Source organism: Coniosporium apollinis (genome assembly GCF_000281105.1).
Source record: "Coniosporium apollinis CBS 100218 chromosome Unknown supercont1.9, whole genome shotgun sequence".
Classification (NCBI taxonomy): Eukaryota; Fungi; Ascomycota; class Dothideomycetes; genus Coniosporium; species Coniosporium apollinis.
The window spans coordinates 452,582-478,162 of NW_006913271.1; the positions used below are offsets into that span (position 1 = coordinate 452,582).

General features: G+C 54.7%; 10 protein-coding genes across 10 annotated transcripts; 5 read left to right on the top strand and 5 right to left on the bottom strand.

Moving 5' to 3' along the window:
* Positions 1-1,175: 1,175 nt before the first annotated feature.
* On the bottom strand, positions 1,176-3,194 carry W97_02507 (uncharacterized protein; the record flags this gene model as incomplete). The annotated part of the gene is made up of 6 exons (XM_007780407.1): positions 1,176-1,586; positions 1,636-1,732; positions 1,784-2,125; positions 2,180-2,443; positions 2,496-2,649; positions 2,723-3,194. 6 exons carry the CDS (start codon positions 3,192-3,194, stop codon positions 1,176-1,178), a joined length of 1,740 nt encoding a protein of 579 aa, XP_007778597.1.
* A 1,728-nt stretch (positions 3,195-4,922) lies between these two features.
* Positions 4,923-5,669, bottom strand: W97_02508 (uncharacterized protein; the record flags this gene model as incomplete). The annotated part of the gene is made up of 1 exon (XM_007780408.1): positions 4,923-5,669. The coding sequence occupies one exon, from the start codon at positions 5,667-5,669 to the stop codon at positions 4,923-4,925; it is 747 nt and encodes a 248-aa protein (XP_007778598.1).
* Positions 5,670-7,073: 1,404 nt separating this feature from the next.
* Positions 7,074-8,731, bottom strand: W97_02509 (aspartyl aminopeptidase; the record flags this gene model as incomplete). Its single annotated transcript, XM_007780409.1, has 3 exons — positions 7,074-8,489; positions 8,547-8,608; positions 8,662-8,731. 3 exons carry the CDS (start codon positions 8,729-8,731, stop codon positions 7,074-7,076), a joined length of 1,548 nt encoding a protein of 515 aa, XP_007778599.1.
* Positions 8,732-9,636: 905 nt separating this feature from the next.
* Positions 9,637-11,493, top strand: W97_02510 (uncharacterized protein; the record flags this gene model as incomplete). Its single annotated transcript, XM_007780410.1, has 1 exon — positions 9,637-11,493. One exon carries the CDS (start codon positions 9,637-9,639, stop codon positions 11,491-11,493), a length of 1,857 nt encoding a protein of 618 aa, XP_007778600.1.
* A 710-nt stretch (positions 11,494-12,203) lies between these two features.
* Positions 12,204-14,405, bottom strand: W97_02511 (uncharacterized protein; the record flags this gene model as incomplete). The annotated part of the gene is made up of 6 exons (XM_007780411.1): positions 12,204-12,470; positions 12,562-13,164; positions 13,222-13,602; positions 13,672-14,165; positions 14,218-14,283; positions 14,339-14,405. 6 exons carry the CDS (start codon positions 14,403-14,405, stop codon positions 12,204-12,206), a joined length of 1,878 nt encoding a protein of 625 aa, XP_007778601.1.
* A 1,386-nt stretch (positions 14,406-15,791) lies between these two features.
* Positions 15,792-16,109, bottom strand: W97_02512 (uncharacterized protein; the record flags this gene model as incomplete). Its single annotated transcript, XM_007780412.1, has 2 exons — positions 15,792-15,974; positions 16,026-16,109. The coding sequence occupies 2 exons, from the start codon at positions 16,107-16,109 to the stop codon at positions 15,792-15,794; spliced, it is 267 nt and encodes an 88-aa protein (XP_007778602.1).
* A 2,196-nt stretch (positions 16,110-18,305) lies between these two features.
* On the top strand, positions 18,306-19,505 carry W97_02513 (uncharacterized protein; the record flags this gene model as incomplete). Its single annotated transcript, XM_007780413.1, has 1 exon — positions 18,306-19,505. The coding sequence occupies one exon, from the start codon at positions 18,306-18,308 to the stop codon at positions 19,503-19,505; it is 1,200 nt and encodes a 399-aa protein (XP_007778603.1).
* Positions 19,506-20,488: 983 nt separating this feature from the next.
* Positions 20,489-21,047, top strand: W97_02514 (ATP synthase subunit delta, mitochondrial; the record flags this gene model as incomplete). The annotated part of the gene is made up of 4 exons (XM_007780414.1): positions 20,489-20,633; positions 20,689-20,825; positions 20,877-20,948; positions 20,997-21,047. 4 exons carry the CDS (start codon positions 20,489-20,491, stop codon positions 21,045-21,047), a joined length of 405 nt encoding a protein of 134 aa, XP_007778604.1.
* A 191-nt stretch (positions 21,048-21,238) lies between these two features.
* W97_02515 (uncharacterized protein) lies at positions 21,239-23,056 on the top strand (the record flags this gene model as incomplete). Its single annotated transcript, XM_007780415.1, has 1 exon — positions 21,239-23,056. One exon carries the CDS (start codon positions 21,239-21,241, stop codon positions 23,054-23,056), a length of 1,818 nt encoding a protein of 605 aa, XP_007778605.1.
* Positions 23,057-24,557: 1,501 nt separating this feature from the next.
* On the top strand, positions 24,558-25,361 carry W97_02516 (uncharacterized protein; the record flags this gene model as incomplete). The annotated part of the gene is made up of 1 exon (XM_007780416.1): positions 24,558-25,361. One exon carries the CDS (start codon positions 24,558-24,560, stop codon positions 25,359-25,361), a length of 804 nt encoding a protein of 267 aa, XP_007778606.1.
* Between the last annotated feature and the right edge of the window lie 220 nt (positions 25,362-25,581).

Sequence of the window (25,581 nt, forward strand, 5' to 3'; positions counted from 1 at the left end):
GCGTTCTCTTCTACTCTTGTTCTGCGACAAAGGCAGGTATGCAGCTCAAGCTGAGTTACCAGTCATTAATGGCAGAGCTCCGTAGCGTTTCGCTCCTAATTGAAGAACAAAACCGCCTTCGAAAGGATGTTGACTGCTCGAGTATCCGACGGAAGTGGGGCTGAGAGGAAACTGTCTGCAGTACCAGACATGCTACCATCCTGGTATCAGCTTGTCGCGGAACAAGGTTGGAAAGGAACCGATCACGTAGCCCAATAGGGTTTTCCCACTTAGGTTTGGGAAACCCATATCTGGCTATATGATCGGCTGCTTTCCCAGCCTGCGCTCACTGATGGACGAACTAGCAGTATGGTAAGCTATTCGCGGTTAGACTGGGTTAGCTCAGCCCATTCTCCAGAGGTTCCGTCCAAGGCTCACCCGAAAAATCGTGGCCACGCAAAAACTGTATCAAATCTATCAACACTCAGCAATACTATTATATGGACTTATTAGTACCAGAACTAATGCTGAACTAATGCCATTCTGCCCTTTCTATATGTAACTAGATTCTTGAATGAACCTATAGAAATTTGGGCGCGATGTCTGAGTATAAATGTTAGGTAGGTCAGTATAAGGTAGGGTGCCTCCGGCCATTTTGCGTGGCCATCATTTTTCCGGGTGAGCCTTGGTCCTTCGGAAAAAAAAGGCATTGCCGCGTTGAAAGCCACTTATGAACATCAAGATGGGTGACTCGGACACAATTTGTAGATTGAAGACATCTTCAGTTACCGATCCGCGGAAGAATGGAGCTGCTGAACATCTCATGGGTTTCTTTTTTATCGAATCGAAGCGGTCCCATCGTTTTACCCTTGAGATGGCCACGCTTTCAGCTTAATCACGGATCCGGCATCGAGCAAGCTACAGTCACGATGCGGCGGCGCATCTTCCGCATGACACTTGTGCTACTCGAGCGGACAATAGGCCGTATCAATCAATCGGCCCCTCACCACAAATCAAAACTGCTCTCTGCATCATGTAGACAAGAAGCTTGCTTTACGCGCCCTATGAACGTGCTCTGATCCAGCTCAAACATGCCCACGAAACGCCCCCCTCCCATTCCCACATAAGGGCCCGACCGTCTATGGATTATACTTCTACAGTGTTACCAGCTCCGCCCAAACATCTAGTCGTACCCCTCACCAAGCAAGCGGGCAAGCGAAGGCCTCGAAAGGCCGCAACGACACCACACCATCCTTCACGACCAGATCCCCGTAATTAGAGATCAAGACCTTCTCTTTCTGTAAAGTGATATTCGGAAGGGACCATTCGACATTGTTCGCTCTGAAATTGGCGGCAACAACGGCCGTCTGGTCTTCAAAGGTTCGGGTGTAGGCGAATACATCATTGTTTTCGGGGTCGATGAGTTGGTAATCACCATAGATGAAGATGTCTTTGTGAGTCTTGCGGAACCGAAGAACGTTGGCCCAGTACTCGAAAACGCTGCCTTTTACACCAACCTGTGCCGCGGCGTTACAATCAGGGTACGTGTCGTTGACGCGTTGCCATGGCACTGCGGTTGAAAAGCCGGCGTGTTCGGAGTTATCCCACTACCAGAATTAGCCATAGCTCTCTACTGCAATGACAGCACCGACTCACCTGCATGGGTGTTCGGGCATTGTCACGCGACTTCTTCTGAATCTCATCTTTGGTGATGCGGTGGAGCTCCTTGTCATCGGGGTGCTTCTCAAGCATTCTGACAGCTTGTCAGCACGTGACACTGAAGCTTCCGGGCTGGTCAACTTACTCATTCCACCAGTTCAAGGTCTCCAGATCGCGGTACTCGCTGACGTCTCGATCCTTCGGAATGTTGGTCATGCCCAGCTCCTGGCCCTGATAAACGAATACCGTTCCGCACTGGAGAGCGAGGAACGTCGCGAACATCTTCGCACAAGCGACCCGGAACTCTGGTAAGTCGGAGCCCCACCGGGAGACTGATCGGCTCTGATCGTGATTCTCTAGGTAAAGGGCGTTCCACCCGTCGTTGTCAATCATGAAATATTGCCATCTGCTGACAATCTCCTTCAGTTTCGACATCTCCCATGGTCTGGGGGTGAGCTTTCCGCCAAGCCCATGATCCATGTCGACACTGACACTAAAATTAACTGACAATCACGGAAGTGGTGGACAGTGCATTACTTACATCTCGAAGTGGAAGATCATGTTGAGTTCCTGGCGGTCGAACGCAACAGCCTTGATGATCTGTTTCGGATCGTGCACGGCCGGCATCTCTCCGACTGAGAAAGCATTGTACTCCTTGAGAATCTTGCCGATCGCTTGCAGATACTCATGTAGCCTTGGACCGCAGGCGAAATGTTCCGCACCGCTGTGAAACTCTTTTCCTGGCTGCAGAACCGCTGCGTCGGGGAGACCGGGGGCTTTGCTGATGAAGTTGATGACGTCCATTCTGAGATAAGACGTCAGACATGTCCCAGCCTAAGCACGTATCTTGCCCTCACCGGAAGCCGTCCACCCCTTTGTTCAGCCAGAAGCGGATGATGGCATAGACAGCCTCACGAACGGGAGGGTGCTCCCAGTTCAGATCGGGTTGCTCGGGTGCGAAAATGTGGAGGTAATATTCGTCGGATGCCTCGTCATACTCCCACGCACTGCCTGTTCGGATGTGTCAGCCATACTCATCCTGTTCAAGGATGCTCGCATGGACCGTGCTGGGTTTCCAACATACCTCCCCAGGCTGCTGCCCAATTGTTCGGCGGCTGGCGCTTGCCGGCGGCGTCGTATTTTGGCTTTCTCCAGATGTAGAAGTCCCTGAATTCGCTGTCTTTAGATTTCTTGGCCTCCTGAAACCATTTGTGCTGATCAGAGGTGTGATTGACCACTAGGTCCATCACGAACTTCATTCCTCGACTGTGTAGACCTTCAATGAGCCTCTCGACGTCTGCAAGAGTGCCGTAAGGTGCGTGGATGTCTTCGTAATCGGAGATGTCGTAGCCCATGTCGACTTGCGGTGATTTATAGATGGGGCAGACCCAGACCATGTCCACGCCTAACGCCTTGATATAGTCGAGTTTGGAGATGATGCCGGGAATATCACCGAGTCCGTCTCCATTCGAATCTTTGAAGGAAGCAGGGTAGATCTGGTAGACCGACGCCTCCTTCCACCACGCGCGGTGAACGGGGGCATGAATTGAACCCATGATGCAACAAACGCGTTAGAGACAGTGAGGAAAGATGTGAGGATCAACGGCTGCAGAGAAGACGCGAGATACCAGAGAAGGGACGACAGATGGCGAGCTATAAATATGGGAGTCGCGAGGTACAATCTGAAGGATCGAGGGAGGATATGAGAGGAAAGCACAAGAAAGGCATGTTCGTAAATAAGCCCTCTGTGAAACCGATGGGGGAGCCTCCCACTGGGCACGATCTCATCTTGCATTAGCGCCGCAGTCATCAGACCGTGTTTGTCCTGGTCCTGCCTGCGAGGCTGAGTCGAGGTGTGCATCCTCGGTGGTTCTTGCGAACGGGAGGCGCTGAGTCGGCAGGGCGGTCAGTGTCCGAGGCGTCGCGCTAGCTCGAACACGGGAAGGGATTTTCGCCTTGATGCGAGTGAACGGCGATTGCCCAGCCATCACGATCTTTGAGGCCGACAGTTTCAGACATATTCGTGGAGACCAACGAGAGCCGTTGCGTTACGTTGATGGCGGTGGGCGGTGAGGGTTGGCAGTGGCAGAGATTTGTTCGGCCCGAAGTCAGATCGGCGGGTCAGGCCAAGGCGCTTCCCGGGTCTGAGACTAGTCATATCGCTCATGCGAGTACAAACGGCGGCGGCGGCGATCACATGAAACGGCCTCAAAGTGAGCTCTTTGGCTGTTGGAATAAGCTGGACGCTGACAACACCTCAGTCACGCGTCTATCTATTATTTCCGCGAAGTTGACGCGCAGAGACTGGGGGGTTGCTCCAGGGCGTTCGTTCAAGGGTCCAGGCCAACCTCGGGAACCCTCCGTTTCCAGCATTTTCCCGCCGTTACCGCCCGTTTCAAGATCTGCGGCAAGGGCTGGTCACGTGGTGCGACCTTAGGCCAACCTCTAAACGGCAATTGTGAGGTGTTCTCTATCCTCACTCCCGATTAGGAGATAAAATCACCATCTGTCACACATGTCTCCGCAACATTCTCGCCCTCAATCTAGATGTCTTATGAGCTCTGTCACACACCTCTCCGCAATCATCTTAGTCTAGACCAAGAGATGGAAACCGGCTGCTGTGATACAGATCTCCACAACAATCTCGCCCTTATTTCACATGTCAGATGGACTCGGTCACACAAGTCTGCGCTACAACCATCAACAACACGAAATCCATGGCCATGTGATGATGCTTCGCAGCTACTCAGTCCAAGACACAACTCCATGCCATCTGTCCAACATGCTTAGCTGGTGGAGCCTTTGGTTCCAGCCTTATTCTGGCCCTCTATGTCCACCTTCCTAATGAAGTCCTTGAATGCGAGGAGCAAGTCACAGTTCCTTGATAGCATCACCAGCACGAGGCTTTTCCTCATTCGAGTACCTTGCTCTCAGTATCTTTTGCTGCATCTCCAGCACCATTTTCTGGATGTCCAGGCTACATTCCCGTCTGTCGAGCGTGTGTTCGCGGATATCTAACGTCCGTTCCCGGATGGTCACTATCTTCTCCCGATGTTCGACTGCGGTTTCTCGTTCCGTTCTGCGGGGGTAGAAACGTTCCATTCCCCAGCGAACGGCCGTGTCCGTGATGAGGATGGAGAGGGTTGTGGCGATCGTCGGAGCCATCTGTGGTTGACCAGCGGAATGGATAGGAGGAAGGGCTTGTTCCATTCGAGTAGAGTTTGCAGAGATGGGTATCAGGGAGGCATTCTTACATTCAGCCGACTACCCAGAACAGAAAGCATCTACAGAAACCTCTCCTTCCGGCTCCTGACGCCCTCCTTCTCGCGCCGCCTCAGCACCTCATACTCCACATCCCACCCCTCGATCACCGGCACCCGCTCCCAACACCCCGAATCCCTCCTCCTCCGCAACTTCTCCATCCCCTCCCAAGCCCTCTCCTTCATCCCGCGCACACTCGCCCGCACATCCCGAACCGTCTCTCGCACCTCCCGACACACCCCCCGCGCCTCGCGCGCCCTCTCCCTAACCCCCCTGCGCTCCTCGCGGTGCGGCGCGCGGGGTACGTCGAGCTGTACTCTGACAGCAAGAATTGGCGATGGCAGCCACCCGACACGCAGCTTGGGTTGAACGTCGCTCCCCGACTTGGCACCGGCGCGCGGCGCATGCAGGTGCTCGATCCTGGATGCGGCAGCCGCTTTCGCGGCCGCGAGCCGGGCTTCTGATTCCGCCTGCTGGCGCTCCTTCTCTGCTTCGTGATGGGCGAGTTTGATGTCGAGTGCCGCTTTCTGCGCGGCGAGGCGCGTCTGCGATGAGGCGCGCTGGGCCGCGAGGCGGGCTTCTCCGGCCGCCATGAGGGTGTCGAGGGTGGTCGGTGCGGGTGGCTCGGCGGCGGAGAGGGAGTCGAGGTGGTGGAGGAGGGGGGTCAGGTTCAGGAGGTGGAGGAGGGAGAGGATAGTGAGGCGTATGAGGTGGGTCGCCAGGGTGTCGAAGTTGTCGACCATGTGGATATCGATGTTTGAGAGTGACATCTTGGAGGGTTGGTGGGGAGGCTGGTGGGGTGATATGGTATTGATGAAGATTTTATTTGGTGATGATGGTTGAGTTTGGTTGGTGATGTGTGTTTTGCAGTTTTGGTTTGAGAAAGTGCTTTTTGGACAGTATTGGATTGCCGGTGCAGAATGGAGGAGGGCATGATGATAGTTATACAACTGTGAGAGCGAAGTTGATGCGGTTGCGCGATGAAGTTAGAGTCAAAGAGAACATTCCTCTGGAACCATGGTAGCGAAGGTTGATTCCACACATTTCGGCCTCAATTGTGGTTTAGCGTACTCACAACGACGGTACCAGCGCGCGAAAGTGCAGCTTGTCTGAGCGAAAGACCATTTACCTGATTCCACATAGAGATGGTTGCATGCTCGATCCGATGGTAATACTTCTCGTCATAAACAGCTGCACAAAGCTTGGTGGTGCTAACGCCCCCCTGGACGCAAATGCCAAGCCCAACCACAGCCATCCAAAATCCCACAACACACCCACCTGATTCAAAATCCCACCCCAGAATCCCGCCTCAAAGGCCTCGCAACCATCGTCGCCAACTCATGCGCAACCTGCGCCATCTGGTTCGTAGCCTGCGCCATCTCGGTTATCATCCGCTGAATTTCCTGCATCATCCTCAGGCTCTGCTGATGATGCGCTTCCACCTCCAACATCCTCTTCTGATGAGCGCCCAGAGTCGCATCTACAGTGGCAACAGCCTTCGAGACGGCTTCAGCGGCTTCGGCGGCGCTTGAGAGTATAGGAAGTCGTTGTTGCAATGCGGCGCGGACGGCGGGCCCGGTGTGGGCAAGGCGGCCAAGGTGATGGAGAAGTGCGCGAAACATGAGCGAAATCGGTAGGGCGAGGGTTGTGTCTGTGGAGGTCGATAGTGGGCTGGTCTCGGTGAGGGGAATTGGAGGAGAGCTGGGGTGAGTTGAGGAAGATAGGTTGCTGAGCGTTACGAGGATACGGTGGGAGTTTTTGATATTCGAGATTGTTCGATGGAGAGGGCTTTGTAGGTATCGTGCGTGCGGGATTCAGAGGGAGATTCTTGCAAGTAAGAAGTCGCACAGGAACGGAAATATTTTAGAGTTCTGAGGAATTCTGAGCAGAAAGACTTTGTACGCTTTTTTGTGCCTGCCTGAGTTTTGACGACGGGGAGCTGCCAAGTGTCCAGAGAGGATAGATGACAATCTACACCATAGAAAATGAGCCCCAACCATGGTTCAGCCAGGCAACTACAAGCTACTTCCGCGGAGCTTCATAGGGTGTTTCCCACCTGTTCTGCACGGAATTTTCGCATGCTTCCTCGTCCCTAGATACAGGTTCGCAGGCAACCATGGACTCACTACAACTGCAGACCCTCGAAGCTCTACTGCCCCCACTTACCACAGCGTTCAGTCCACGAAAATCTTCTTTTCCACCTCCGCAAAATGCACAAAGAAGCTCTCAAACAGATTAACCGCGTGCTCTACATCCCACGCGCCCGCCGTTTCGCGAATACTGTGCATGCTCAGCTGCGGATTTCCCAGATCCAGCGTTCTCGCCCCCAGCGCCGCGCTCAGCATCGGGCCAATCGTACTGCCGCACCGCGAGTCGTTCCGCACGACAAAGAGCTGCAGCGGCACGCCTTCCGAGCTTGATGACGCGCTAGGCGACGACGCCTTCTTCGCTCTCCGTGCGACTTCCTGCAGGAGGACGATGCCAGGCGAGTTAGTGGCGTACCGGGCATTCGCATTGATCTTGATGACGGTGCCCTTGTTCATCTCCGGACGGTGCGAGGACTCGTAGTTGCCGGGGTAGTTGGGGTGGACGGAGTGCGCCATGTCGGCTGAGATGAGGAAGCTGGTGGACAGAGTCTGCTCGTAGGCTGTTGCTGCCTCGTCCATACTCACGCCGACTTTGTCGTAGGATGCGTCCGACTCGGACTCGCTGGAGGAGGGGAGGACTGAGAGTCTGCGCAGCACGGCGGGCAGGAGGTTCGAGTCGGCGCCTTGCGCAGTCTGGCTGCCGATTTCTTCATGATCGAAGCAGGCGATTAGCCGGATGGTGGAGTCGTTGTCGAGAGCTGAGGACGAGGAGAGGGATGAGACCAGCCCTTCGATACTGCAGAAGGTCATCATCAGATTGTCGAGGCGGGCAGAGAAGATAAGCTCGTTATTGAGACCGCCGATGCACGACTTTTGCGTGTCGTAGAGGACAATCTCGAAGTCAAGGATGTCGGACGCCTCGCAGCCGGCTTCTTCAGCGATGATATCAACAATGTAGGGGTGATGCCGTTCGGTGACGGCTTTCAGAGGCTCGACAGATCCGTCTTTGGCATCGTCCTTCTCGGACTTAGACGGTTCCTCCTTGCCGGTCTTGCCCTGCCTGTTCAGCTCTGCAGCTACCAGTCCGGCTATTGGAAACAATTGCGTCTCCTTGTTGAATTGAAACGGTTCTTGCGAATCGAGATGTATGGCTAGTGATGGCACGCGCAAGATCGGCCTGTCAACTTTGACAAGCTTCTGCACGAAGTTCCCATCCGAGGTCTTGACCATGACCCGCCCAGCTATGCTGAGGTCACGGTCAAACCAGGTATGCCACAGCCCACCGCCGTATGTCTCGACGCCAACTTGCAGGAAACCCTCGTTCTGCTTCTTGGACACCGGCTTGATGCGGAGGCAGGGCGAGTCTGTGTGGGCACCTATCATGCCGACGGGGTTTCCGGCTTTCCATTTCTTGCCAACGGCGAAGGCCACAATGGATGAGGTATTACGCGTAAGGTAGTACTTGCCGCCCGGCTGCAGCGTCGAAGACCAGGCGTCGCGTTCCTAAAAGGTATCCATAAGCGTGAGAACAGAGGTTCAGTGATTCGAGCGGCTGTCAACCTTGATTTGCTTGAAGCCGGCCCCTTCTAGCCGCTCTTTGGCAGACTTGACAGCATGGAAGGCTGAGCGTCACAGTCAGCGGCGAAGCTTGATCTAAGTTGTCTATAACGCGTACGGGTAGGAGACGCGTTGACGAAGGACAGGAAGGCCTCCGCCTGGTGGAGGGACACCTTGGATGAGGGCATTGTCTGAAGAGAACGCGTCCGGCACAAGACAGTTCTGCAACTACGCGTACGGACTGAGCTAGTCTGCAGTACACCGGCGCAGGTAAAAGAGGGCTTTAGCATAGAACAGGCCGGCGGTAAGGTCTGCGATCTGTGACGGGCGGTGGTCGGAGGTCGTGACAAGCTCGCGACGTTGTCGGAGAAGCCACAGCTCAGCCCTGTGAAACAGAGCTCCGACAGCCAATCGAAGGCTGCGATGCGCGTCAATTGAGAATCAAAACATGGAGAGACCGCCCTGGACGTGCCCGCATCACAACACTGCCAAACACTGCCAAACAGCGCTACATCTGTACTTCCGAACTTCAACACCTCCCCTCCTTCTCTACAGCTCTCGCGCCAGCTTGCGTCGACTGTTCCTCGTCGCTATCGCCATCGCAGCCCGTGTTCAGGGTCCATCGATTGTTGCCGTGGAGCGTGCCTTGCCTTGCGCTTTGACTCTCCTGGCGCCGCTTCCACCAAAGACCAGAACGTCGATCAACCAAGGCCGCATTCCGTCGATAAGCCTCCTGTCGCACACCAACTCACCATCGCCTGACGGTCGCTACAATACATTGCGCAATGCGCTGACGGACCGATTGAGGGAAAGAGCTAGGAACAGGAATACCTAGAGGCAGCAGCTGTCGCATCCCGTCGCTGCAAGGACCCAACGACCCAAGGGGTGGATTGCTGTTCTTACACGGCGCATTCACCTTCACCGCATTCACTCACTTCATACCACGGTCACTCTCCACCAGTGACGTGAATGTCGCAAAACCTTGTCCAACAAACTCTAGCTTCCGAGCCTGCATCTTTGCGCAAACACTCTTTGCACCGACTACATATCCAAACACTCGTCTCAGAAGCCTCATAAACGATTCTCATCGACAATGCGGCGCACCGAGGAGCTCGACATCGGCTTGGCCATCACACACACCGAAACGCGCACGGTCGAGGATGTGCACACGCCGACGTTGATATCACCGCCGGAATCCAAGACGCCGCCGACTGTCTCAAACAAACGCCAGCACAGCGAGCCGCGAGTGACGAACCGAGGCTCAGAGCCGATAGATGCGACAGCGTTGAGCAAGGCGTTGGAGCAATTCGAGCAGGCTGGAAGGCAGAGAGAGCACACCCCAGCCGCAAGTCCAAGCAGAAAACGGCAGCGCGTGTATGGGGACAGATTCATTCCAAACCGATCGGGCCAGGACTTGCAAGCTAGCTTTAGCTTGCTACACGACGACGGATCGCCCGCGACGCCCTCGAGAAGAAAGCGGATACCCGACAACGAGCTTCACTTCCAGCGAACTGAAGAAGCGAACCGAACATACTCCACTCTCCTCCGCTCAGAGATGTTCGAATCCTCAGTACCACAGTCGATACCACAAAACCTCTCACCAACAAACTACGGCACAACCTTCCACGACCCGACGCGCTCACACACACCACCAACCCGAATATCCGGCCTACCCGCGCCAGTCCTCACACCCTCCACACCTCACAAGAACCTCTTCTCCTACATGTCACCACGCCATCACTCACTGTCCGGCAACCCAACCCCCAACCGCACGCCCCGAAGCCGGCAAGGCCCCAACCTCGACACCCGCTCCGAGATCTACAGCCTGAGCCCCGTAAAACACAGCTCGCAAACCATGCTCCTCTCCCCCCGCAAGACCCCCCGCGCCGTCTCCAAAGTGCCCTACAAAGTCCTCGACGCGCCCGACCTCGCCGACGACTTCTACCTCAACCTGGTCGACTGGGGCAGCCAAAACATCCTCGGCGTCGGTCTGGGCCAATGCGTCTACATGTGGAACTCGTCCTCCGGGCGTGTGACCAAACTCTGCGAACTCCCCGACGACACCGTCACCTCCGTGAACTGGATCCAGCGCGGGTCGCACATCGCAATCGGCACGCACAAAGGCTTCGTGCAGATCTGGGACGCGACGACGCAGCGCCGTCTGCGCACCATGACGGGCCACACGGCGCGCGTCGGCGCCCTGGCCTGGAACGAACACATCCTGACCTCGGGCTCGCGCGACCGGCTCATCTACCACCGCGACGTGCGGCAGCCGGACCAGTGGCTCCGCAAGCTCGTCGGCCACAAGCAGGAGGTCTGCGGCCTGAAGTGGAACTCCGAGGACGGCCAGCTGGCCTCGGGCGGCAACGACAACAAGCTCATGGTCTGGGAGAAGCTGAATGCGGAACCGACGTTCAAGTGGGCCGAGCACAGCGCGGCGGTCAAGGCGATTGCGTGGAGTCCGCACCAGAGGGGCCTCTTGGCGAGTGGAGGCGGCACGGCGGATCGGACCATCAAGTTCTGGAACACGCTGCTCAGCCCGCACAGTCATAGCAGCATCGCGAGTACGGCTGCGGCGGCTTCGGCTGCGGCGAGCGGTCCTGGTGGCGTGGGCGCGGATAGGGCGACGCCGCCACCTGCCAACCTTCTCAGCTCGCTTGATACAGGGAGCCAGGTGTGCAATCTGGCGTGGTCGCGCAATAGCAATGAGCTGGTCAGCACGCACGGGTACAGCCAGAACCAGATCATCGTGTGGAAGTATCCGAGCATGCAGCAGGTGGTCAGTCTGACGGGACACACGTACAGAGTCCTGTATCTTGCGATGAGTCCGGATGGGCAGGTCATCGTGACGGGCGCCGGGGACGAGACGTTGAGGTTTTGGAACGCGTTCAGGAAGAAGGAGAGGGGTGGGGGGTTGGGAGGTGTGGAGTCGTGGGGGGTTATTCGGTGATCGGGGGCTGGGAGGTGGGATATCTGCTTGCTGAGAGGGAGAAGATCTAGCTGTGGATTTGGCTGGATAAGGGTCCATGAGAGAAGAGACAAGAGAAGAGAACGCCACCTGCTACTCCATTTGGCAGCAATTGTTGTGCTGCGGCCACGACATCTGTGTTCGAGCTTTCAGCCAGACGCCTTCCATGCCGTTCCAGGAACGCGCTTTGAGAACTCAGACGGACGATTGCGACACCTCTCGAGGCGTGCTTCAGCAGTGCTGTTCCGATAGCGGATATCTGAGTCGCTGGCTCAAGAGGACGGGAATTGGCTAAGGAAGGTCACAGGAAGCTGACCTTGTAGCTACGTCTTTGCTCTCTCTCTTTCCATGTCACGGAATTTTCCATATTGAGCAAGGACCTGGATTTACGATTGCATACGAGCGGGCGCGTGGGCATGTGGTTGGCGTTTCTAAGTCTAGTGTCTTCGCTATCTGCTTGATACTAAAAATCTCTGGGCTATGGACCAATTCACGAGGTTTCGATCCCATGTGCAGCAGACTGAGTTGGTTTCTTGGGTCAACTGCAAATTGTGAAAGTACATTGGGAATTCCCGTTCCCCTACGGCCCCAGACAGACGACTGAAGCAACCAATATCCCACTCCTTTGATGTTGATTCGCGCCCTAAAACCCATTTCTGTACTGACAGATCCCAACCCTGACCCCTTGATCCTTACTCCTCGACCTCCCTCGTAACACTCGCCGCCGCCCTCGCCTGTTCGATACTCCCGCCTTCGGTCTCTTCGGTTCCCTGACTCTCCGGCCGCGAATCGTCTCCCGTAGAGGGCCTGGCCGAGTCGACAGGCGGTGCTGCTGCATCCTTAGTTGTTGCGTCAGCGCCTGCAGCCTTGATGCCAGCGGGCGGGATCGAGTGGCCGAAGGGCTTGCCTTCTTCCTCGTCGTCGAGCTGGAAGAGGTATGTTTCCCAGAGTTCGATGAGCTGGGGGTTCGGTATTAGCATTCGTTTCGCAGACCAGAGACTGGGAGGAAGAACGAAAGGGGGACTGGGGATGGTGAGTTGGTAAACACACCTCCTTTTGCGCCTCCACCGCGCTCTCCAGGAAAGTCTCCACCCCACTCTTGAAATCCTCGACCTTCTCCCGCTCAAACCTCTCCAGCTCCCCGCGCATTAGGCGGCCCATATCCTCAAACAGCAACCGCGCCGCATGCACCTTCCTCTCCGCATCGCTCACATCCGCATTCGTTTGATTCAGCCGATCCTGCTGGCTCCTTCCCTGTCTAAGTAGCTTATCCTGCGCACCTTTCCTCTTCGACAACTCCGACTCGGCCGCATGCCACGCATGGTACGCCTTCTGGCGCTGCTCGAACGCCTTCTTGACGCTGCCAATCAACCGGATATACTCGTCTATCACGATGCCCAATGTGAGGACATCCTGCTGCGCCTGTCTCTCATACAGCTCGCGGATGCGGGTTTGGAGGACGGAAAGCGCGTCGAGCGGATCGGAGAGGGAAGGCGAGAGCTCGACGGCTGCGAGGGAGTGCAGAGAGGCGGAGAAGTCGCCGGTGGCTTCCGCCAGGCCCTTGCGCTGAATCACGACGGCATCGGTCGCTTTGAGGAGCGCTTTGAGCTGCGTTTCTAGCGCGTCGAGGTAGACGCGCCGGTCGTGGAACCACTGTGTGGTAGCTAGTCAGCTTGAGTCGGTGGGAGGCAATCAGAAGGTAGATCGTACGTCATCGTGCTCGATGAACTTCCCACCGCCGCCGCCCAGTCCGAGGCCGCCGAACATACCCTTGCTCTCGGAGCCCAGCATCGGCTCTTTACGCTCCTTGTGCTTGATGTCCACGTTGAAGGCTTCGCTCTCGAGGAAGAGCTTGAGGTCGCCGTCGTGCTGGAGTATAGGATGCGCGCAGGTCTTGTTGAGCATCCTCTCCAGCGCTGCTCGGCGCGATTCTACAAAACCGGCGTCGAATCGGCCTACGGCTTGCTTCTCCGGGGGCGCCGGCACAACGACGCCGGGATTGTTCGCGTGAAGTTGGGAGTATAGCCAGAGGAAGTCGCGGTAGCGGCGGGAGACGGCAAATTCTTCTGTGCGGTAGGCTTTCGAGGTGGTCTGCGAGCGCCGTGGCGGCTGCGGTTAGCCGTGCGCGTAGAGAATAGGGGTCGGGGCGTGATGGCTTACCTTCGTCCTGACTTGGTACTCGGTATGCGAGCTTGTAAGGTCTCCGACTTTATGCGGATCTCCCACGGTAATCTGGAATGTCGGCTTTGCTGCTTGCTCCACCGACATGCTCGGTTGTGTCTGCCGCCGCGGCGTGTCGTTACTAGGTGGCTGAACAGGCGGCGGTATCCTGGGTCGCGAAGGCGTCGCATCGTCGTCATCGTCAAGGTTTACGGAGTCCATCATGCTTCGAACTGAGGACTGCGACGTCGCGGTTGTTGGCCGCGAGCTCCGCATGGAGGCTTGCTCCTTCTGCGGCGGCGCTGGGGGCTCATCTTGTGCTGGAGGTTTGTAGCTGTCTCCTAGCGGCCCTAGGGGTCCTAGCGAGTCGTCTACAGGTTGGAAACTTGTGGGTTGCGCTTCGTATCGGCGGATGGTCCTCTTCCCTCGGGTAGTGCCTGTTTTGGAGACCGTTGATGCGCTGGGTGCTGGCGCATCCTGCTGATCCGGTCGAGCTGTGCCTTGTGAGCGGCTCGCTCATGCTCCAAATAAGCGCAACACAATTACCTGAGTCCTGTGCTTCTTCACCAGCGGCCTTGAGGTTTTGGTTCGAATGCGAGCGCGAGGGAACGTCTACACGCCAGAGTTAGCTCTTTGATCGCCATCAACGGAGTGCGGAAAGATTCACCGTCCCATGGCGAGCCCCCTTCGTCACCTAAATTCATATCTGTGGTGTCTATAGGCGGAATAGCCATGGCGCTGCGCAATGTTTCGATAGAGCTCCGACTCCAGCTCCGAAGTAACGCCGGGCTTGCCATCATCAAGCTTCGATTGACACGGATGCTGTAAACCGTTTTGAACCTCTTTAATGTCCAGGTATAATACATCTTTCAATCGGAGACTGCCAGTTCTAGTATATGGTCAGAGTATTGGTGGAAGGCACCTGCGGCGTAGTTTGTGAGACGTGCCTTCTGTTGGCATATACAGTCATGTTCTCGATTGCACCAGCACGTGATTTTCTCAGCTTTGCACGTCTCTCCTGCCTTGGACCCTTATGAAGTAAACGGGGGCCGAGCTGTCATTCTATTCATCGTTTGCATGAGTTTAGATTCTCATGGTCTACATCTACCTCTAAATGCCCAACTGAGAGAGAGCCAAGAGCCGCTGAACGAAGGATACCTCCTGTCTATTGCAATTCATATATTGCCCGGGGTTCCGTCTGTGACTTCCTGTCCTTCGAGAGCCGTTTCGAGGCTGAAAGCTCGTACTCTGGCGTCAACCCTGGAAGCTCACCAGGATGTTGCGGAGGCTGTAGCTTATCTTGACAACTCATTTCCGGCGGGAGACTCGCATCTTTTTGTTTCCATTGTCTCAGTTATTTCTTACGCCGGCGTACCCGAAAGAACACACCTGCCGCAAGAACCAAGACTGCGATTTGACTAACGACTCCAATGATGAGAGATGCTGATGAACTCTTCGGTCTGCCGGAGCTTCCTTCTGAGGTGCTGGGCTGACCGGGCACGGCTTGGGATGAAGGTCGCCCCGCGAGATCTGATGAGGAACGTGCGAAGTGGTTCGATGGCGACTCATACCGAGGCATTCTCTTGCTGAAAACTGCGGCAAGCTCTGGATCATCCCAGCTCTCACTGGGGCTGGTCTTCGTGCTAGAGAGGAAGAATATTAGCACGATGCACGCATGGATAGCGAAACCAATCGAGACTAACCCACTTCCAATGACCGATGCAATGCTCTTAGGGACTTGATACTTTGTGAGTTTGTCGGGGTCGTACACGTTCTGCCACTCGAAGGTCGTCAAGTCCTAGAGTCTGACTGGCGGGTACAGTGCATTGCAGGAGCCCTCGTTCACGACTGCTCCGCCATTCTTGACGTTTCCACCGATCACAAAACCATACCGGTCCTGCCACGAAACGCCCCGTTGCCGTGCGCGACCTACTTGAAGTCCTCCTTGTGCGGCTTCGATAGTGTTGATGTCCTGAACCTTCGTTTATGTGAACGTGGGGACACTGAGTACGTCTAGAGTGTCTCCTTAGCAACACGCTAAGTCGCCTTTCAAGTCAGCTGCACTTACAGATGGCTTCGTCGGAGTTATTGAAATGATTGTTGCTTCCGTATATAGTAATCTAGAAGGAGCTCCAGTCCAGCGTTGGGGACATCCACGTTGCCATCTCCTGCCGGTCAGGAGGGGTGTCTCCACTGGTTTGGATGGTATAACATTTTCCATAATGAACACCATATACGTCGACGCTGTCTAGGCGAGCATCATCCCACATGACCCCGTCGGTTGTGGACATTCTTCTAGTGGTCTAAGACAGTCAGCGGAAAGCTTCCAGGTGTCGCTCGGTTTCACAACTCACATTGAATCCACCAATGTAAAGGACGACGCCTTCATCGCTCATGGGGAGGTATGCCACGGCAGCACCTCCGCGATGGGGACCCATGGAGCTTAAACTTGAATGAACCGACTTGTTTACCCATTCCCGGTTCTGAGGATCAGAAGCGTTAAAAAGAAGCAGGCCTGGTAGGTCGATCTCGTCTTTTTCGGTTCCTCCGGAGAAGACTCCCGAGCCACCTGGCGGATAGCTCTCATGAGATCCTTTATATGAGTTAGCTAGCACGCTGCTGGGCCACGCCTAGAATGCTCTCACCTAAGAGGCGGTTGTATTTCTAAAAGCCTTTTCCTCTGATCGTCACGGTCTTCCACTCGCTCGTGGAGACATTGAATGCCCACAGCTCGTCCGGTTCAGTCTGCATGGACACTCCGGCATAGAGATACAGCGTAGTTTTGTCGTGGGAGAAGACTCCAGCTTCACTCTGCCATGGAGCGGCCTGTGGCATTTTCGTCTTTCGTAATGAACTGTGATGGAGCAGGCGGCCCACGGAGAACGACTCGTTGAGGTTGAGTGAGTAAGGATATGGTTGCGCTGACTCCCCTAGCTCCCTCCCATGAAAAAGATCTGGTTCCGTACGAGCGCAACTGTGCGATCATTAGCTTCACCTGAAATGTCGGTAATGATGGATTGTGATCTAGGCACCTCGACCGTTGAAGAAGCTGCAGGGATCGTTCTATACGGGCTGCAATGACGCTGTCTGGACAATCTTAACGCCCTTAACACTGCCCGCCAGTAGCAGCAACGCAGAAGCAAGGAGGCGAAGAAGCTTGTTCATAATTCGTATAGTCGAGAGGTATTGAAAGCAAAAGTGCGAACGCACTATCGCCTTCGCAGTATCCAGTATCTGAGACACAACGACATGGCCTCTTAGGCCTACTTCATGCAACAATGATCATGCGCCCGAGGGCTGATGACGGGGGCCTCAGTACGACGTGATACATCCCGTTCACCGATGGACATCAGTGACTCCATGTTTCTCAAGACTGGATTGCCTTTGACAGCATGCGAATTGGAAATGGGTCGGCAGTATTCAAACCTCATACTCTAGGGCTCCCTGCCTGCCTGCCCATCGCGGCCGCTCGGGGCGGCGGGTGGCTATGTAGGTATGTACATCGTGCCGTAGCGAGGTCGGATCCGAAAGAACCCTCTCTAAAACAGCGATTTTGGGAGACTCATATCTTGTCTCGCAAAGCCTTCCCTTCTTATGACGGCATTGATGAGGGTTAGCAAGACAACTCTCTCAAGGCGCGTGCTTAACATAACCCCGTGCTGGCCTCATAAATTAGACCAAGCGTTTCGGAGACCTCCTCTCAGTGCCTTTCTTCTACGCTGGAAATGCACTGATAAACTGTTGTCCGCTTCTCCACATCGTTGACCTCAGGAGCGCAGCCGAGCGATGTCACTGGGTGTGCTAGGCTGAGTCGCCCACGCTGTTGGAGGCTTGCAGAGGAGAGCAGAAGAGCGCTGGCGCAGCGACCAGTCAGTTACATTGGTTTCCTCAGTCAAGTGTTACTACATAGTCTACGGCTATGCTGCTTTTACATTCGAATGTCTCGTATGGTCTTGTTCGTTACTCTATTGTTTCCTGTTCAAATTGACACATCATCAACTTCTCTACCCACAAGCGATCACGCTGTCACTCTTGCTTCTAAAGTCAGGCCGCTGAAGAACACTCACATACCCACCTTACTCACCAGGCTTGTATGTCGACTCCCAAGTCTACGTGGCCTCTACCGAGACCACCGCTTCTCAGCATGACGCTAAGTGTGATCTGGCCAAGCGCAATGTGATACTTCCAAGGGCGCATTGCAGATAATCCCTCAGAGATGTATCCGCTGCGCTTCCGCCGGAACGATGATGTTGGAGGTTTGCAATTATAGGCCATGGCGACGCACCAGAACGGACTGGGCAGTGGTAAGGTATCCAGCTTTGTGTGCTGAGCTCAACATGTGGAACCATGGCTACCACGAGTCTTGGCACGGTGTTGAGGCTGGTGCTCCGCATCACCACGAGGTCATATGAGTAGTTCCACGACTTGACGCTCACAAAACCGGTTCAACCTACCATGGGTGGACCGACTCCGTGCAATGGTTCGTTACTCGCGCTGCTGAACGAGCTCGCTAGCACAAATCTTGGTAGCACTAAGGGTTTCGCGAAGCTGCTAATGTATATAAAGCCCTCCGGACCAACAATCCTCCCGAGGCTCTATCACACACTTCCTGACGCAATCTCGCAGCCTTCAAAATGGAGCCAGAATTCACCATCCCCAAAACAACCGCAAGAAATTGGAAGGAGAAACCGATGCAGTGGAAAGAACGGAAAACAGCCGGCCCTCCACTCAACTTCATCCATGGTTCCAACGCACTGCCACCTCCATATACCGTCAATGATCCAATCAGAAAGACTGGCCGATTCTATGAGAAGGACGGACAGTGGTGGGAGCAGTACGATTTCGAGACACTCATCCCCAAGTCACACAACAATGATCCTAAGCCGACTCGAGCGGAAATAGACCAGGCGAAGAAGGCGTATAATGAACTACGCAGCAAGATCGATGACGCAAAGGCGGAGATTGAGTGGTTGCAGAGGATCAACAAAATTGACGAGGCTAGCGCAGCGGCTAGAGCGAAAGCGGAGCATAGCTACAACGAGCAGCCAAGCGACTTCGAAGCAGATCCAGTAACTGGCACCATCAAACAATTCGATGGATCTATGCCGGCCGCACTCGAACTTTTGTCCACCTCGGAGTTGTCACGGATCCAAAATGGCCCCAGGATGAGACTATTGAAATTGTGCATGGGTGGCCGGCCAGAAGAATTATATCTGGAGGCGTGGAGGCTGATGGAGTTAAAGGCGAACTTTGACAATCTCGCTTGGAGGCTGGATAATACCGTGACGGAGACCACGGTCAGGAATCATGCCGTAAACTGGACGAAAAAGCCTGTCATATGGCATTATAGGCTCGTGTCCGAGCTGGCGGTTTGCGCGACCCTGAGAAGCTTGCAAATTCCCCAGAATGATTCGGAACCCCGTTCCTACAACGAGCATGATCCGTACGGTCTGGATCCGTGTCACTATATCACGAGAGTGGGCCACTGGTATGAACGCCGTTTAATCTATGAAATACAGGACTTAGATGCCGACGCTCTTGAGCCTGAGATTGATGAGATAGAGAACGAAAAGAAGTGGTGTGAGTACCTCAAGAGAACAAAAGACGCCATGAAGTCCCGCATGGAGAAATTTGAGAAGATGCAGATGGTTGGCGGTGTCACGCGGATGACACTATGCGAGCGCAAAACGGACGAAGAGTGGAAACTGCGGGACCAGTACGATTCCGATGTTGCAAGGTGGGAGTCGGTGCAGGCAGGATGCGAGAGAGCTTACATGAACGCATGGATGATGAAGTGTCGAAAAGAGAGGTATGAACTTGCTCGGCGAGGATGATATGAGATGGATGTCCTCCCATTGTAGACACGCAGGTGAACATTATGTCACATCTTTGATTATATGGGAGAGTAAACTAAGAGCTACACCGGCGCTTTCAATCGTTAGATGTTCTTGACTCTCCGCTATGTGAAAGGTACAGCTAGTAAACTTGAACCAAGGCGTCACGAACCCTCCTGTAGCCGGATGGACAGTGAATGACACTTCGCCGTCTGTGGGGTGTGACATTGTTCGCAGCCGCACGATTAGAAATTAACGGACAGCTTGGTGGTGTTCATTGTTGGCAAAACCAAGACTGAGCAAAGTTTAAAGCACAAGACTGGGCACCTGCATTGATATCAGGTGGTTGTCGTTGGAGTCGAGGCGGACGGGAATCTGCCAGGCACGTGACGCTCTTGGCTCTTGAGCTCCAGGACTGATCCAGCAACCTCAGACAACTCATACCATCTGCAATTGCAGCCATTAGAGCACCCACATCCAGCACCATGCTCCGCTCAATTGCTCGCTCAGCACTCAGGTCCCGCCCAACTGCTCGGGCGCCGCTCAGGAGGGGCTACGCAGATGTCGCCTCCGACAAGATAAAGCTGACAATGGCTCTCCCTCACCAGGTACGACCCAGCCCAATGCGCCCATCCTGAGTATCAATCAGCACAGAACCGGAGATGTCGCGCAGCCATGGCGGTTCCAATGCGCATTCAGCCAGCGCTGATGAGCCTGGGGCTCGGCGGACTTGGTTGACCAGCTATAAGCCGTGCACCCTGAAGCCGACGCTCACATGCTTTGAAGCCGCTCCGCTCTTCTACACTCACTTTGGGAGACCAGACAAGCTAACCAGATTGCAGTCTATTTACAAGTCTTCAGACGTGTAAGCGCTTCTCCCTCAATACCAACTCCACCCTCCGTCGCATCTCCGCCGCACCCCTCGCTTGTGCTATCGACCCTGTCCCGACGGCATTGAACCACACTGTACTCTACCGTCGTAGATGGCTTCTCAGGTGTCAGTCGCTACCGTTCGGAAGCATCGGCTAATGGAGATTGTAAAAAGTGTTCAAGTAAACATCCCAGCGGAGTCCGGCGAGATGGGTGTCCTTGCCAACCACGTCCCGAGCATTGAGCAGCTGCGTCCTGGTAAATCTTGCTCGCTTCCACACTTGTGACTCCCAGATACTAAGATACGGATCAGGGTTGATCGAAGTTATTGAGGAGCAAGGCGGGAGCAAGTCATACTTCACCAGCGGAGGCTTTGCCGTGGTACAGCCTGGTTCAGAACTGTCGGTCAACTGTGTTGAGGCATACGCATTGGAGGATTTCAGCGCAGAGGTATTGTTCGCCCTAGTTATATAACGGTGTGGCACTAAACAAGCTGTTTAGGCGGTTCGGAATCAGATCGCAGAAGCACAAAAGATTGCAGGCGGTTCTGGCAGCGAGCAGGACATCGCAGAGGTAAGAGGAGAATGCGCGTTTCAACAAAACCTAATCTAATACATTCAGGCGAAAATCGAACTGGAGGTTTTGGAGAGTCTTCAGGCCGCGATGAAATAAGCAAGTGTGTACATCAATGGCAGTTGCGTGGAAGGCGGATGCTCTGTACAGTAAATCAAGCATGTTGCACCTTCCTCCTCAGAGGAAGTCCGCCAACTTCAAGCTCTTCTACATTGATTCATTGATGTTGTCGTGCAAGGCATACCCCACAATCCTGTCGTTACTATCTCTAATCTCCCTGTGCTAATGCCATGGCAAGTGTTGGCACTTCGCCATCGATCGGCGTCCCACATAGAACGGAAAGTGGCATCGGGCCTCTACCACGCCCACCAGCCTCGCCGGGTATTCAGCAGATCCGCAAGGGGAGCGTCTTCGCGCGTATAAAGTCGCTCAACGACCTTGTCGGACCTCCGGCAGCGCCCCTAACGCAGGACACGCCCGAGGTTACCAATGTACCGCGTCCGCTTCAGCGCAAGAACCCTTTCGTTCGCCGAGGCAAAGACGCCTCTCCTCCTCAGCCACGCAGGTCCGTAACGATCCGATACGCTCCGCAAGACCTAGATATCCAATCACCCATGCCGCAGATGATCGTCACACAGCCAACGTTTGATGTCAAGGAGGACATAGAAGAAGACATCTCTGACACTGAAGACTTCGAGGACCGAGGCGGTTATGCCAAGCGAACAGCGGAGCTACGCGCATGTCCAGCGGGCAGAACCGCAGACTGGAGCAAGATGCAGACTGAGCAGTGTGTTGCTGGAGGTGCCAGAGCACCGACTGCAGGGGACCTCAGCCAGCAACATGACGCGGTTCCTGCTAAGGCGCAGCATGTGGGCAGTCTCCAACATCAAGCCTCCGGCGGCATTCACGCGGCAGAACCGCGAACGCTGAACAACGCTGGGAGCGCATCAGGAACTTGCGCCGCGGTTCGCACACCAGCACTACGCAATATCAAAAGCATGGGGCAGGCTCCGACTGGTAGTTCGGGACCAACGCGTGCCATCAACTTTGCTGACTGGCACGTGGGCAACCCCGTCGCTGCAAGCATCGACCAGATCATCGACGAGATCATTGTGGAGCACAGGTGTATGCTAGAGGCGGTCATCAAGAACCTCCAGGACGGCGCTCCAAAGCTCGAAGAGGCCCGCAAACTATCGCGGAGGCTCGCATGCATGTCTGTAGACGACGGTACGTGCGAGCCAAGGTTATGGCGAGAGAACACCATGCACGCTCAGCCGGGTCCTAAGCCACATTTGTCATCAGAACAGAGCTCGGTGCCCAAACTCCTCGACATGATCGAAGCCACAGCCGGCGACCTCGGCCTCGACCTCGAAGCACATCCGACCGAAGGTCTACATCAGCGTGCCAACCAGCTAGCTCGCCTCATGAATTCCGACCAGCCTGGCGGCCAAGAGGACCTACACGCTTTTCCCTCTCCTCACGACCATATCTTGCAGTACTACACGATGCCGTCGGCAGACCGTGATAGCTCCCATACCTACAGCTCACCTCGACATCCCTACACCACGACCACTTCGCAGCACTCTTCACCATCCGCCTATTTCCCTATTCCAGGCTTCTCCTCCACGCCGCCACCATGCCGCTCCAACACCCATCTCACCACATCCCCACAGAGCCTATTTCCGTCACCTAATGTGCCCTACACCCCTAACCCAGCGTTCTACCTCAACAGCAACACCCAACCCTACGAGCCTACCATCTCCTACACCTCCTCGCCGCCGGTGCAAGAAGCGCCTACACTACTACACCGCTCCCTCTTAACCTACCAAGGGCTTCCGAGTCCGCTCACAGCACCGTCGCAGCCGCTCAATTCCGACATGACTGTTAACCCCATATACCCGCCCCAGCCGCCTTCGTCAATGCGGCGGCCGTTTCCGCGGTTCGAGGAGCGCACTCTTATGCAAGCGATGCGTCAGGAAGGTATATCGGCGGGCTCTCAGCTGAGGGATGCGACGGAAGAGAGGTTGGTGGATATGAGGGCCATGGGTCTAAGAACGCCAGTGTTGGAGAAGGTCAGGAGGTTGGAGTTTGCCAGAGTGTACATGTAAATGAGATTCTTACTTTTGCGGATGGGATTGGTTTCCGAACGTTAGTGAAGCGGCTAGTGCGCCGAGATGTCCCTCCGTGAGATGCCGCCGTTTGTGATTCCTTCGGGTTGGTGCAATTGAGAGCGAGCAAAGCACAATGGAGGCTCAATGCGCTGCCTAACGCTGCTTGTACCTCTATCGTTGTGAACGAATGTCTAGAGATATCTATTTGATCTATGCGGATGCCGAAATTCAGCGTATCCCTGTTATGATCTCAGTCGAGAGGCTAATCTCAGGATACCCCGAACGTTGCTGCGACTGCTGAAAGTCATGGGAGGGTTACCAAACACGTGATATGCGAGTTCAGTGAGAACACGAATCTTGGCCACCTAGGATGCTCAAGACGGGAGTCCTGCGAAGCGCTTGAAGGCAATGCATCTTGGGAGATGCTGGTGGATGTCGAAAGGTACGATAATGATAACTGCTTAAGACAGGCAAATCTGTTGGATGAGTGGACTGAAGAAGATGCTATATGTTCACTCAAGCTGGGATGATACACTTTTTATAAATATATCTGGCGGCTACACTTGAGGCCGAGCCAGCGTCGCTACACAACGTGGAATCCATCAAAGGAAGTTGCTACAGAATGAGTAGAGATGCAGAGAGCTGAGAAAAGAGGCGATTTGCTTACTCGCACATGGCTATGCACGTAAGATTCCGTTCTGAATCCAGAGGGGGGTGCGTACAGGGTGGCCTTGCTACCGGTTCAAAGCCCTTTGGAATCCGCTGGTAAGATATCAGCAAAACTGTGAGCAGCCGTGTGCTCATGTCTGGTCTAGGGGCAGCCCAGGTTCAGCTCAAGTCAGTTGCTGACCTAAGACCTCGCGCAAAAACGCGGATGGATGCACGCCGTTCTTGTTAGTACATTAACGGATTTGAAGGGCTTCCAACCGGTAGCAAGGCCATCCAGGCTTGCTTGTATTTCAACGCCGTTGTGTTAGGGTGGTCATTAGGCTATCCGTCCACGTCCAAGGCCTCCTGACGGGCGAACGAGGTGGTGCAAGGCACGTAGACGGTCGAACGATGACCTAAGAGGGCTCGACGGACGGTGGACGAGGCCGGATTACCCAAATAGGCAGTCCGTGACGCTTAGCGCGTGGTGTTTAAACTCAAGCAGCTCTTTGTATAGAAGGTTTACAGCCTAAGAAGTCAGGTGATAGAGGATGAGATAAGGTAGGATTGGTGCGGATCAACTTACTCTAGGCTCTCATCCTCTATCACCTGTCTCACCACTATATCAAGATCCGGAACCTCTAGATAGCTCAGTCCTTGCCGAGTACACCAACTCGAGAGATTTATCCCATGAGATTCACTGCACTCGATTGTGCAACCGTCTGTAATCGACAGTTAGATCATTACAATTATTTGTTCAATTATCTACCAAAAGGGCCACCGAGACCTGTCGTCGACACTATCACATAGCTGCATTTCTGCAGGAAAGTAGCTCTTCTCGGTCAACACAATGGAAGCGCGGCTGAAGAACCAGCTTGGCGACGAACTCTACCAAGCCTGCAAAGAGGGCCGGCTAGAGGACATCACCTCATTAATCGAGCGTTGCCGAGCTGCCAACCCCACTTACAGCCCTCCATTGTCCGCCATGATGACAGCCGCAGCTTCGAGGGACCGGGCGAACGCAGTCGCATACTGCCTCCGAGAAGGCGGCTCAGTCACCGACGCCGTTATGGGAGCATTGGTTGGCAACCACTCTTTCGAAACCCATAAGCTCCTCGTTACATCAAAGGCAGTTGACGTCAACCGTGTGATCCCGTGGCACGGCGATATACTTGCGGTAGTTGCTCCAGCCGGTGACTACGAATGGGCCAAGTTCTGCCTGCAAAACGACGCAAATCCAAACCTCAACATGGTTGATGGGTTCAAACCCGTGCTGGCAGTTACCGCAGAGAGTGGTACAACTGATATAGTCTCGCTGTTGCTCGAACATGGAGCATGGTTGAAGGGCAGCGGCGCCATCGTGCTTGCTGCTGAAGCGGGGAAGAAGGATATGGTTAGATTCCTGCTGGAGCACGGTGCGGATATCGACGAGATCGGGGTGGAAGACCCTACCGATGAGAGGGAAACAGCAGAGATGGGCAGCGCTCTGCACAAGGCAGTAAGCGCTGGTCATAAGGGGGTTGTCGAGCTATTGATAGATAAAGGCGCAAACATCGAGCTGAAAGATGCAAAGGGACGAACGCCGTTGGGCTTGGCCGAAGAGAGTAGGAATGCAGATATAGTAGAGCTGCTACAGTCTCGCGGTGCAAGGTAATGAAGGGCAAGACAATGAGACGCGTCCTGAGTCTAGCTTGTTTAACCGATGCGGGAATGTCTTGCATGATCGACCCTCGCCCTTTGAATCATTACGTTGGGCACGGGATCATATTGCATCTGATTTCACTACGTGATCAATAGCTTATACGCTTAACTCCTATGCAAGACTCATCCAAGGGTTCTCTAACAACAACGCCATTCCGAGCTAGAAAGACTGT